The sequence below is a fragment of the Aspergillus lucknowensis genome (genome assembly GCF_044049455.1).
Source record: "Aspergillus lucknowensis strain CBS 449.75 chromosome Unknown BJX67scaffold_44, whole genome shotgun sequence".
NCBI classification, from domain to species: domain Eukaryota; kingdom Fungi; phylum Ascomycota; class Eurotiomycetes; order Eurotiales; family Aspergillaceae; genus Aspergillus; species Aspergillus lucknowensis.
In genome coordinates this window covers 1-12,525 of record NW_027263588.1, presented here as the reverse complement: position 1 = coordinate 12,525, position 12,525 = coordinate 1, and the positions used below count along the sequence as shown (strand labels likewise).

At 52.2% G+C, this 12,525-nt stretch overlaps 5 protein-coding genes across 5 annotated transcripts; 4 read left to right on the top strand and 1 right to left on the bottom strand.

Moving 5' to 3' along the window:
• Positions 1-256: 256 nt before the first annotated feature.
• On the top strand, positions 257-2,447 carry BJX67DRAFT_384063 (sodium:solute symporter family protein; the record flags this gene model as incomplete). Its single annotated transcript, XM_071033590.1, has 4 exons — positions 257-364; positions 414-584; positions 635-658; positions 750-2,447. 4 exons carry the CDS (start codon positions 257-259, stop codon positions 2,445-2,447), a joined length of 2,001 nt encoding a protein of 666 aa, XP_070883040.1.
• A 1,549-nt stretch (positions 2,448-3,996) lies between these two features.
• On the top strand, positions 3,997-6,249 carry BJX67DRAFT_384062 (Zn(II)2Cys6 transcription factor; the record flags this gene model as incomplete). The annotated part of the gene is made up of 4 exons (XM_071033589.1): positions 3,997-4,616; positions 4,664-5,098; positions 5,146-5,542; positions 5,590-6,249. The coding sequence occupies 4 exons, from the start codon at positions 3,997-3,999 to the stop codon at positions 6,247-6,249; spliced, it is 2,112 nt and encodes a 703-aa protein (XP_070883039.1).
• Positions 6,250-6,277: 28 nt separating this feature from the next.
• BJX67DRAFT_374072 (putative MFS transporter) lies at positions 6,278-8,191 on the bottom strand (the record flags this gene model as incomplete). Its single annotated transcript, XM_071031496.1, has 4 exons — positions 6,278-6,304; positions 6,360-7,249; positions 7,296-7,860; positions 8,180-8,191. 4 exons carry the CDS (start codon positions 8,189-8,191, stop codon positions 6,278-6,280), a joined length of 1,494 nt encoding a protein of 497 aa, XP_070883038.1.
• A 254-nt stretch (positions 8,192-8,445) lies between these two features.
• Positions 8,446-10,193, top strand: BJX67DRAFT_374071 (putative extracellular lipase; the record flags this gene model as incomplete). Its single annotated transcript, XM_071031495.1, has 2 exons — positions 8,446-9,069; positions 9,138-10,193. The coding sequence occupies 2 exons, from the start codon at positions 8,446-8,448 to the stop codon at positions 10,191-10,193; spliced, it is 1,680 nt and encodes a 559-aa protein (XP_070883037.1).
• A 373-nt stretch (positions 10,194-10,566) lies between these two features.
• Positions 10,567-12,002, top strand: BJX67DRAFT_362007 (putative 1-aminocyclopropane-1-carboxylate deaminase). The gene is made up of 2 exons (XM_071029942.1): positions 10,567-10,787; positions 10,839-12,002. Exons 1-2 carry the CDS (start codon positions 10,603-10,605, stop codon positions 11,692-11,694), a joined length of 1,041 nt encoding a protein of 346 aa, XP_070883036.1. The 5' UTR covers positions 10,567-10,602; the 3' UTR covers positions 11,695-12,002.
• The last annotated feature ends 523 nt before the right edge of the window (positions 12,003-12,525 follow it).

Here is a 12,525-nt window from a genome sequence, read left to right as displayed (position 1 = left end):
ATCGACAGTCAGCGTGCCGATAACCTATCAGGCTTTGATTGGTATTGAAGGCTCTATCAGTCGGAGTCAGGGTTGTTGTGTCTTCACCTGCATTATCTGCCTGGCTGTGTTATCCGATTCCCGGCCCATCGTCTCGGCAGATCTGGTACTCATCGGGTTCCCGATTGCCAGGGATACGTTTTCCTCATAAATTCCCAGCGACCTGCCTGCGAGCTGCCAATTCGGCGTTTCGATTTGAGAGCCTCGAAAACCAAAAATGAGCTCCGCAGTAGCTCCTGTCTTGCCCCAAGGCGCTGGGTACGGCGTTGTCGTCGGAATCGGCCTGTTCTTTGCGCTGCTTATGGCATTTGTCTCATATCTCCAAGTATGTGTCCGAGGAGTACGGGGTGGGTGGACTTCGCTGATGTGTGCAGAATCGATATACCCAATATTCAACCAAGGCAAGCGAGGAGTTCAATACTGCGAGTCGCAGTGTCAAGCCAGGTTTGATTGCCAATGGTGTTGTCTCGGCGTGGACATGGGCCGCAACGCTCTTGCAGAGTAGTACTGTGGCCTACCAATATGGGATATCTGGTCCGTTCTGGGTACGTATTTAGCCCATCGCTGGATGCCTTGCCGGTGCTGACCGTTGCAGTGTGAGTCCATCCCTATGGAGCATGTATTGATGTTAGTAACCAAGAAAATCAGACGCTGCCGGCGCGACAGTACAAATTTTCATGTTCTCGATCCTTGCCTGTAAGGTGAAGCAGAATGCACCATACTGCCATACCTTTCTGGAGATCGTATACCATCGCTACGGCAAGACGACACATATGGTCTTCATCTTCTTTGCGCTCATGACAAACACCCTTGTTGCCAGCCAGCTACTTCTTGGTGGAAGTGCGGTTGTGACAGCACTGACTGGCATGAATGTATACGCCGCCGTGTTCTTGATTCCTCTAGGCGTCTGCATCTATGTCGTCCTTGGCGGCTTACGAGCGACGTTCCTATGCGACTACTCTCACACCATAATAGTCATGTTGATTATCCTGTACTTTATGTTCGACGTCTATACCACAAATGACTCCATCGGCTCGCCATCCCGGATGTACGATCTCCTCCAGGCAGCGTCGCTGGAGCGCCCGGTGGACGGGAACACGAACGGGTCCTACCTGACACTCAAGTCGAACTACGGTCTAATATTCGGCGTCATCCAACTATGCTCTGGATTGGGTACAGTCTTCCTTGATCAAGGCTACTGGCAGCGGGCTATTGCCAGTCGACCTACTACGGCTGTGCGTGCCTATATTATGGGTGGGCTTTCGTGGTTCGCCATTCCTTTCGGATTCGCAACAACTCTAGGTCTCGCTGCAGTGGCGTTGACGGATCATCCCAGCTTTCCCACGTATCCGAACAACATGACGAGCAGCCAGATCTCAGCCGGCCTTGCGGCTCCGTTCGGTGCTACAGCTTTGGCGGGAAAGAATGGCGCGACTGCCTTGCTCCTGACACTGTTCATGGCCGTGACCTCCTCGGCATCCTCGCAGCTAATCGCTGTCTCATCGCTCCTGACTTTCGATGTCTACAAAACCTATATCAGGCCCAAGGCTCATCCACAGGAATTGATATTCGTCTCTCACTTGATGATTTGCGCCTTTGGCGTGGTAATGGCCTGCGTTGCTTGTCTCTGGAACGGCATCGGTATTGATCTCGGCTGGTTGTTCCTCGTAATGGGCCTCTTGATCGGCGGTGCCGTGTTTCCAGCTGCCTTTGCGATACTTTGGAAGGGACAGACGAGAGTTGGCGCCATCAGTGGTGCCATCGGTGGCCTGGTTGCCGGGCTCGTTGCCTGGTTGGTCGAAGCTAAGGTGTACTACGGAGAGCTCACCGTCAAGACAACCGGTGCCGAATATCCCACGTTAGCCGGTAACATGGCCAGCGTGCTCACCGGCCTCATCCTCACAGTTACAATATCTTACCTCAAGCCGGATGATTTTAACTGGGAAAAGACCCGCGCTATCAATGCTCCTGACACGGCGAGGATCGTGCCGACTGAAGATCCAAAAGCCCCCACGATCGAAACAGCACCGAGTGATGAAGGAAACAATATTACTGCAGATGCGACGGTATCTGAGGACCCCAAAAGTCTCCAGAAGACATTCGTCATGGCTGTCATTGTATCGACTGTATTGTCAACAATCATGGACATTATTATCCCTATACCCATGTTTCTGACTCACTATGTTTTCTCCAGACCGTTCTTCACGGCATGGGTAGTGATATCTTTTCTATGGGTGTTTGTGGCGTTCTTCCTTTGCGGAGTTCTGCCTATCGTGGAGACGAGGAAATTCTGGGCCGCGGTTCTTAAACGGATATTTTCTGAAAAGGTGATTTTAAATGCAGAACAGGGACAGGGACAGGCGTCCGATGAGGATGCGGAGCCGGTGATGGTGGTCTCAAAGGCATAGGAACGCTGGGCATGAATGCTGACAGGGTATATACGAATTCTAGACATATCCAACTATCGTATTTACATCAGACCCTCGGGAACCCCGCAACTGGTCCCACCATGGACGTTTCTTGGTATACAGGGACGAACCTCATAATTGTTCACAGCCCTACAGCCGTGCTTCTCGTAGTCCGTGCCACGTAGGCGGCGATGACAAGTCGCTCATTTCAGTAGCCTTGCTATAGACTAAAGTATATGAGCCGACGGGTCAGGTGGACCTGATTGAACGACTTGAGCAGTAACCAAGAGGCCATGGCGATGTAGTAGTCCAGGTGGCTGCTAAGGTAGCATCACAGCCCACTGCCCCGATACTCGGTGCGTAACCTTAAATCGAGTGAATGGCCCTAATGTACAAGACAGGGTGCATATTTCCCCTATGCAGACCCGACCAATACATGATGCACGTTTTGTGGACAAACTTGCTCAATCAAGATCCTACTCGTTTTCCCTAATGCACAGAATTTATATAATGTGTGGAGTCGAAGTGTTGGTGAATGTTTATTCTTCAGCCCAATCTATTTTGGAAGATCTCTCTACGGCAATGAAACTGATGCAGTGAGAGTGTGTCATAATGTTCCAGCTGCCAAACCAGAGGAGTCAATTTCAACTACGAGGACAGCGCCCAGCGTCGGCCTAAACCCAACACTAGACGACCCCATAACATATTCACTTGCGAGTAGGGGGGTGTTAAGACGTGATTGCAGGTCAGCTGGGGTCGTCGCTCGAGTCGAAATGGTGTACATAAGACTTTTGTCATGCCACTGTAGTAGGTGAGTCAGCTATTCCACTTTGTTTCCAATCAAGGCGTGTGTTATTGTGTCTGTTCGACATCCTCAATATCGCACATCCTTCGTCCTCCCCTTTCTTCTCGACAAATTCCCGATTTCGACGCTCCTAAAAAGCCAAAAAGAAAAGAATGGAAATCAACGAGTGAGTTTCTGCCTGATCACAGATAACCAAAGTCTTGGACCGTCCACTCATAGTTGTACACAAAAGTGGGAACGCGTCCACTTCCAGTAGAGCGTCAAGCTCCGCACAAATCCGCGACTCCGAGATTAGACAACGTCACGCGAATCTTATGGAGAATCGGACCTTCGCTGCAAGATATTCTGGCTCCCCTGCTGACTTCTGCACGGAAACCAATAAAATAAAACAGGCGGTTGACCGTATGCAGGGTATGCTCCCTCCTGAACCCTCGGGGGATGATCCTTATTGGCGTACTTAGCAACAGCACCTGCTTTAATATGGTTTTTGGCCCGTCTGAATGTTCTGGGTGTAGGTATAGAGCTGGTCACGAGGGTTTATTGCTGTGCTACAGAGCTATTTTCTGGAAGGGGTTTATCCGCGTTATCTTAATCGATAATCACTTGAATTCAGCATTGGGCGACCCCAAGTCTCCAACAGCCCTTCTCCACCAGGTCTTTCGTCGGTCCCCAGGCGCCCCTCTTCCACGCCCACATTTCTCCGACTCCAAACTTGTCTGAGACCACATTCCTCCGACTGCGAAAATGCCAGAAACCGACAAAGCTACACTCTCTGCGCGCCCCTACCGATCGCACAAGATTCCCGCCTGCGATTTCTGTCGCAAGCGGAGAAGCCGATGCACCCAGGAGGTCAACGGCCAGCCATGTCTCCTCTGTCGAATGCACGGGGCAACCTGTTCACGGGCGACCAACAATCAAACGATCGACGAGCAAAGCCCCACTACGAGCGCAAAGAGACAGCGGATCGCAAAGGAAAACCAGGAATACCATGACGGATCCCTTGCATCACGGTCGACACCTCGGCCATCGCGCAATTCCCCTCCGAGAGGCTGTCATTCTGCACCGACACCGGAGTTCACTCCAAACAACGTATCCAGCCAATCGAGGCATATTGTCGGGCCGGCAATGGCTCGCGATGCTCAGGTCCTTGAGCGGTGCATGTCGTCGATCTATAACGCTGCAGTCTCCTATGCCAGGCCTAATCCGTACAGCGTCTATTCTGATGACACGCGCAATCCCGTAGTCTATATGAAGGTTCCACGACAACGGGGTGCCGTGCCTTCGGGAAACGGGACTGCGGGATTCAAGCAGTTTGAAGCCATGGAGAAGGTTATTGAACCACTGGGGTCTGAGCTGTGTAGCGTGTTCGTCTCCCTTCCGGTTCGGTGGGTTCCTTCTAACCGTAATGCAGATACTTCAACACTGTGCACCCGCCATTTCCGATACTGGATGAGAAGACGGTCCTGGAGGCTTACCAGAAAGATGGCCTCCCTCATACCCTGGCCTGTGAGATCTATGCGGTCTCCCTAATTCTCTGGAAACGGTCTCCGAAGATTGTGGCCACCGGCCGACCGGCTCCAGACATTAAGTACATGTGGAATCTAACCGTCAGTGCGATGAACGACGATTTCCTGAGCCCTAACTTCTCTACCGTCCTATCTTGCATTCTGGACCTTCTGGGCCGTCCGATTACGTCCATCACGTACAACGCCGTCAATATCGGTCGCGTTGTCGCTCTCGCGCAGAGTCTGGGATTAAACCGCAATCCTGCCAGCTGGGGTCTTGATCGTCGGCAGAAGAACTTACGCATCCGGACGTGGTGGGGGATCCTGATTCATGATCAATGGTATGTCTCTCTGCAGCATATTTGAGAGTTATGCTTACCGGAAGAAGGGCGAGTCTCTCCCACGGCACACCTCCTCACATCCACCAGTCGCAGTGGGATGTACCATTACCAGAGCCTGACTCGCTGCTGATCAATATTCCCGCAAGTCAGGCACTTCCTTCTGATATTCGAGTACAGGGAGGTCAATCCTTCATCGCCCTTTGCTCCTTGACCACTATACTCGGACAAATACTGCCTCTCATTTACGCCTTGGAGATTCAGCCACTGGAAAGCTCATTCAGGACTCTGCGACGACATGAGACTACACTCAACGAGTGGGAAGAAAGCTTACCGCCGTGGCTACGTCCTACATCTCTGGTATTCGAGCGGAAAGCGGTAGGGGCTCTCAATCTGCAACTCTCGTTTCTGGCAGTCAAGCTCTGTCTGTCCAGGATTGCCCTTTTGGTATGTATCTCGGTCTTATCTCCCACGCAGTCTAACATGGGTATTAGGAAATACATCGATCAAACGAGTCCGCTTCCGAGGAAGACAAGTCATACTACCGATCGAGATGCCGTAAATGCGCGCGAGCTGTAATAGACTTCGCTACCAACCTCTCGGAGGATGAGATCGATGCGTTTTGGTTGCCGTATACCGCATATCATTTTACTTCAGCGGCCACACTAACTCTTCGCTGCGCTTTGGAAGCTGAGAACGCTGATACAGCGCAGGAATGCGTGGCTACCGCGAAGAGTTTGATAGAATTCCTACGCCGCATGAAAAATGACGTGGATTGGGATCTTGGAGATATCTGTCTGGGACAGTGTGAGGCCGTTGTGGATAGATTATATGATACTAACAATCTGGACATGTGGCGGAAAAATCCTCATCCTGGGCAATATCAGAGTGAAAGGTTACAAGGGAATAATGATTCGGCGGCGCCTATTCCAACGCCTGCCTATACAGTACCCGAGAGCCATGCAGAGGTGTCATTCCGGCATACGAGCCATCCAATGAGCGGTAACTCTTCCGACATTGAACAAGCGAATCCGGATTTCCTCCAGACATTTATGACATTTGGCTCTATGCCTGGGATACCAGACTATCCGGCATTTCCTGATCTCTGGCAGATGCCATACCCCGACGACTACGATTTCCGCACATTTCCATAGCCCGACGCTCCCTTCATTCGCCTAATATTCAAAGCACATACCTGAAACGAGGGTTCTGTCGTCCGCCATTAGTCAGTATTTTCCGGTCACAGTGGTTGGACACAACAAACCTCAAAATCAGTCAGGTCTCCCAACTCTTCTTCGCCTTCTCCCGCCGGTTCAGCCGCCACCGCAGCATTCCTCAGCTTATTCCGTCGAATCAACAACAGCCGCAAGCAAACCGCCAGCGCAGCCTGGGCCGAGCAACAGGCCAGCATGACCTTGCACCCTGTTTGATAGATCGGGGCCTCCTCCGCCAGAAACGCATGCGGCCCAATAATGTTGCCGGCGCAGTAGGCCAAAAACACCAGGGCTACGCTGGTAATCCGCTTCGTATACCCACCAAGATTCGATGCAGGCATTTGAAGTGCCAGGACGAGCGAGCAGACATACGCGCCGACGATGTAGTATCCGAAGAGCACGCCGATCTTCTGAGTATCATGCGGGAGTTTCCACAGAATGCTGACGCCGATGATAGTCGGGATGAGATACATGAACATAACGATAGTGCGACAGTTGGGTACCCGCGAAGCTATAAACGTGCCAGAGAGGACCCAGAGAAGCTGGAAGGCACCGAACGGGATTCCCAGCGCGACGGTGGTGAGCGCGTCCCCCGTGAGGCCCTTGATGATAAGCTTGCCGAAGCTGGCAATCCCGCCGTTTATCGTCTCATTCAGCAGCATGAAGAGGAACAGGATCCAGACTTGGGGGTCGATCAGGGCTTCGCGGATCTGGTACCACTTTATCTGGTGGTTGAGGATACCTGTACGCGCGAGGCGTCCGCGACCGACCAGAAGAGCCTTCTCTTCGAGGGTGAATCTTTTCGCGGAGAGAATGTCGTCGGGGAGGAGAATGAGCATTATTACTCCCCAGAGAACCGTAATTCCCCCAAGAATAAGGTAGATTGCTCGCCAGACAGCTATGGTGTCAATCTGTCCGATTCCGAAGGTCAAAAGTCCACCTGAAGTCTTTAGCATGTATTCCAGAACCACATGAGATTGTCTTACCCAACATAGCCCCGAGCCCGTTGCAGGAATAGAAGATTCCCGCGCGAAACGGCTGGTCCGACCGGGTGTACCACATCCCCACGATCATCATGAAACAGTTCGTGATCGGAGCTTCGAACGCGCCCAGGAGGAACCGGCAGATCGCCATTCCCGTGAAGGACGTGCAAGCGGCAGTGATCATTAACATTGCGCCCCATGCAATGATATTTCCCGAGACGACTTTGGCCATCTTAGTTTTCTGCGCCAGAAACATCCACGGATACTCTGCGACAAGGTACGCAAAGTAGAATATACTAGCGAGCCAGCTATACTGCTCGCTACTCATGTTTGTCGACGGCAGCAGGTCGAAGACAGCCGAGTACGCTAGCGCCGACTTGTCGATATACTGCAGCATGTATGTCCCCGCGAGGAGGGGGAGAAGGACGAGATCGACTTTCCGCACGAGTGCCTTGTTGCGGGCCGTGTCGTCTAAGAGGCGCTGTAGATCTTCGTTTGTGAATCCATGTTGTCTGAGGAAGACTTCGCCTTCGTCGAGGTCTGTGATTATCCCGACCTGGATGTCTTTCTCTGCCTGGGTGTCTGCGGCTGGAGTGGCCTTATCTGCCATTTTCTCGGCTTGCATATTGATCAGGGAAACTCAAGATCATACAATGCTGAGGATTCATGACCACGGCGGGGTTGGGGTGATGGCTTTTTGTAGGCGCCGGTTATCTGATAGACAACACCCCTCACGACAAGAGATGGGACGGCTTATCTGTGGCGAAGAGCTAATACGAGGGTTTTCCGACAGAATATCTACCAAGCCAGTATATAATTCTTATTGAATGTGGCCTTGATATGTGAGATGTAATGTCGTCCATATAAGTGTAAGCACTCTTACATACGCTATCCTCCATGTCCAACCTGACTTTGATGGGTTTAGAAGTTCAATGTCGTACTTGTTATAAAACGGAGCTCACCCCACCCACTCTTCAAGCCGCAGACATCTACTCCAACGGACTCTTTCCGAACTCTCGTGCCATTGGAGGATAAGTGGAAGCTTTCCGTCGATTCGGTCCTACTTCTACCTCCGATCGTTGACTACATGTATCATTTATTAAGACCCGAAACTCAAACTACTTGCACAGCACCATCAACCCTCTACAGCAAGATGACCTCACATACACAACCCTCCGTAACCCTCCCCCAGGGCAAAGTCGTCGGCATCCAACTCACAAACAATAACACCTTCCCTCAGCCCGTCGATGCCTTCCTCGGCATTCCCTACGCCCGACCCCCCATTGGCGACCTCCGCTTCAGACCACCCCTCAAAGTCACCCCATCAACAAACACAATCGACGCATCGAAATATGGCCCCGCCGCACCGGGAAAAGCACTTCTACCCGGAGGACCAGAGCTAGAACAGAGCGAGGACTGTCTAACAGCGAACGTATTCCGACCGGCCCCCAAAGCCGAGGCAGGTAAGTCTGAGGACAAGCTTCTCCCCGTAGCGATATACATCCACGGCGGGGCATTCAACCGCGGGTCGGCGGCGATGCACAAGACCGCGTCGATGGTCGCGTGGTCCGCTGAGCCGTTTGTCGCTGTGAGCTTCGGGTACCGTCTTGGTGCGCTGGGGTTCTTGCCGTCGGGTGTGACGAAGACCGAGGGCGCGCTGAATCTGGGTTTGCGCGATCAGATGTTGCTCTTTGAGTGGGTACAGGATAATATTGCGAAATTTGGGGGGGATCGGGGGGCTGTTACACTTATTGGGTTGTCAGCTGGGGCGCATTCAGTATTTCCCCTCCTTTCCCCCCCCGGCCTTCTGATGCTAGGGATGGTAGGGCTAATATCAGGAGGTAGATAGGCCACCACCTCCTAAACTACGACCAGCACAACCCGCAAAAACCGCCCTTCCACAGGGTCGTCATCGAATCCGGCTCCCCGACCTCCCGCGCCGTCCGCCCCTACAACGCGCGCATCCACGAGGCCCAGTTTGCCGATTTTCTAACTGAAGTTGGCGTTCCCCCTGACACCCCAGAATCCGAAATATTCAAATATCTCCGCACTCTCCCAAGCGAGATCATAACAACTGCCCAAACAGCCGTCTTTGATAAATACAACCCGTCTCTGCGATGGGCGTTCCAACCCGTCATAGACGGCGAGATTATTCGACGCAAACCGCTTGATGCGTGGCGATTGGGATACTGGCACAAGGTGCCCATTATGACTGGGTTCAATACGAACGAGGGGACGATGTACGTTGATAAAACCATGGATGACCCCAGAGACTTCCGCGGGTTTTGGGCCATGCTTCTACCGCAGCTTGAAGATGAGGATCTCGATACGATTGAGACACTCTATCCCGATCCTAGTATTAGTACCCCCGGTTCGGTGTCTCCGTATCTCGAGACAAGAGAGGGATATGGTCTTGGGTCACAGTATAAACGCATCGAAGCGGCGTATGGGCATTACGCGTATGTTGCCCCAGTCCGACAAACGGCACACTTTGCGTCTTCCCAGGGTGCGAACGCATATCTTTACCACTGGGCTCTCCCGCGCACGGTCGTGGGTGGGGCCAACCACGCGGATAATATGTACTACGAGACATATAACGATGAGATCACTGGCATCTCTGACTCGCAGAAGGACCTCTCCGGTGTCTTGCACGGGTATATTACCAGTTTCATTACGGCCGGTGATCCGAATGTCGTCGGCGGACGGTATAAGGAGCGACCGACGTGGGAACGGTATGACTCCGCGAAACCGCGGGTTCTGGTCTTTGGGGAGGGGAATGAGGAGCTTGTTGGTGGGGGACCTGGGGGTGAGAGGGAGAGGGCCAAGTGTGTGGATGATACTTGGGCAAGGGAGGAGACGGAGTTTTGGTGGGGGAAGGTTGAGATTTCGCAGCTTGCTTAGCTCGTATTTATGAGATTGGATATAATGGGAATCAGATGGGCTGGATTTGGCACCGTGCATTAGATATATGTAGTTGACGTGAACTAACTCGGATGCAATATATAAATCGCGATATTGCATTAACTCTTACCATTGCTTTAGCTATCGTCTTATCCAAGATAGAACCCGCAGACAAGAGAAACAGCATCTCCGGTAGAAAGGACATCCTGAAGGTTAGGTAAAATCACTCCCCGATAGGCCAATTCCAGATAAGAATCTCTAACCAATCACCTTCTCTCGTCTCCGTCGGAAAACACCTCCCCTTCCCAAGGTGGATACTCCCCTCACAGGATACTTCTCCGTTATATATCCAACTCTCCAACTTTCGGATTGACTCGTCTATTTGCCTACTCACCTACTTGTCAACAAAATGCCGCTCACCCTCCCCGAACCCTTCGCCAGCATCCCCCGCGAATCCTTCCTCTTTGGGCCCTCGCCCATCCAGCACCTACCCAATATCTCCAAGGCCCTCGGTGGGAAAGTCGCCATCTACGCGAAGCGCGAGGACTGTAACTCGGGACTCGCGTTTGGGGGGAACAAGACGAGAAAGCTCGAGTACGTACCGTCCTTACCAGGCGGCGCCGTTGACTAATACTTGACGTGGAGGTATCTCGCCTCCGACGCCCAAGCACAAGGCTGCGACACCCTCGTCAGCATCGGCGGCTTCCAATCAAACCACACCCGCCAAGTCGCAGCGGTCGGATCCAAACTCGGTCTCCAGGTATCCCTCATCCAAGAAAAATGGGTCGACTGGTCCGACCCCGTCTACGATAAAGCCGGGAACATCCAGCTCTCCCGCCTTATGAACGCCGACACGCGACTCGATCCTAGCCCGTTCGGGATCGAGCATAAGGATACCCTTGCCCAATTGCAGAGGGAGATTATCGAACGGGGAGGGAAACCGTATTATATCCCTGCCGGGGCGTCGGATCATCCGCTTGGAGGGCTGGGTTTTGCGCGGTGGGCGTTTGAAGTTGAGGAGCAGGAGAGGGAGATGGGTGTTTTTTTTGATACAGTGATTGTGTGTGCGGTGACGGGGTCGACAATGGCCGGGATGGTTGCGGGGTTTAAGCTCGCGCAGAAGGTGAAGGGTTCACCTCGTCGTAGGGTGATAGGGATTGATGCCTCTGCGACGGTGAAGCAGACGTTTGAGCAGATCCTGCGGATTGCGAAGAACACGGGTGTGAAAATCGGCCTTGACGAGGGCGATATAACAGCCGAGGATATTATTCTCGACGATCGGTATCATGGCGGTGTGTACGGGATTCCGGATGAGCGGACGGTCGAGGCGATTCGGTTTGGGGCGGCGACGGAGGCGTTTATTACGGATCCGGTGTATGAGGGGAAGAGTTTGGCGGGGTTGATGGACCTTGTGCGGAGGGGGGAGATTGCCCCCGGGTCGAAGGTGCTGTATGCGCATCTTGGGGGGCAGTTGGCGTTGAATGCTTATACGGGGATGTAACACGATTGTCAACGGTACGATCGGGAGGCTTTCCGTCCATCAAGGCCATCTGAACCAGCTTCTCGACTCCGGGAGATGAAAGGGTCAAGCTTCGCCGCGTTTATTTGTCATGATCGGAGCGCCAGCCGCAACTAAAGGGCGCACTTTGCCCTAAACTGTTGGACATTTGATGCTAAGTGCCAACAATGTGTTAGATTAGTGTCCGCCGATCCTTCCGAAGGTAGGAACCTAAGGGTGTTCTGGAGATAATGAAGAAGATATAAATCGTTAAGGTCAAATAAAGTATAGAAAGAAGCAGATGCTCGACTCAGATTGGTAAACAATATGGTATTGTCAATCTGGTTAATAGCAGACAGTAAACAGAACTTCTAACTACAGGTAATGATGGTCCTTATATATTAATCCTTTACCATTGCCCGGGTAGGCCATATCTTGCCCATGCTATGCTATGTCATGCCCTGGGTTTGTTGTATCGTACCCTGGGTAAGCTCTTCCTTCTTGGCATCATATCGATACATCCATATCGCTATGATCGGTTCAGCGCAACATGCTTCCGTTAGCGTCATGGCAGGCGGCACATGAGATCCATTGGCTGACAATGTCCGAGTTCTCTAACAACAAGATACGAGAAGTCTGGAGAATAATCTTGGCCATTTCCTTCACATGTAAAGGTCTAGGAGCGGCTCCACGTGCATCTATAAATAGTATCCCATCTAGCAAAGTCTCTTCCTGAGTTTTACAGTGGCATGACAAAAGTTTGCAAAAATCCCCACAGTAAGCGCTAGTACAAAAGTAATGCCGCTTCCTAATTAGTCTTAGTCGAAGCTATTC

Coding starts and splice junctions, on each gene's coding strand:
- BJX67DRAFT_362007 (XM_071029942.1), top strand. CDS start 10,603: ATGCCGCTCACCCTCCCCGAACCCTTCGCCAGCATCCCCCGCGAATCC. Junction 10,788..10,838: donor AACAAGACGAGAAAGCTCGA/GTACGTACCGTC, acceptor CTTGACGTGGAG/GTATCTCGCCTCCGACGCCC.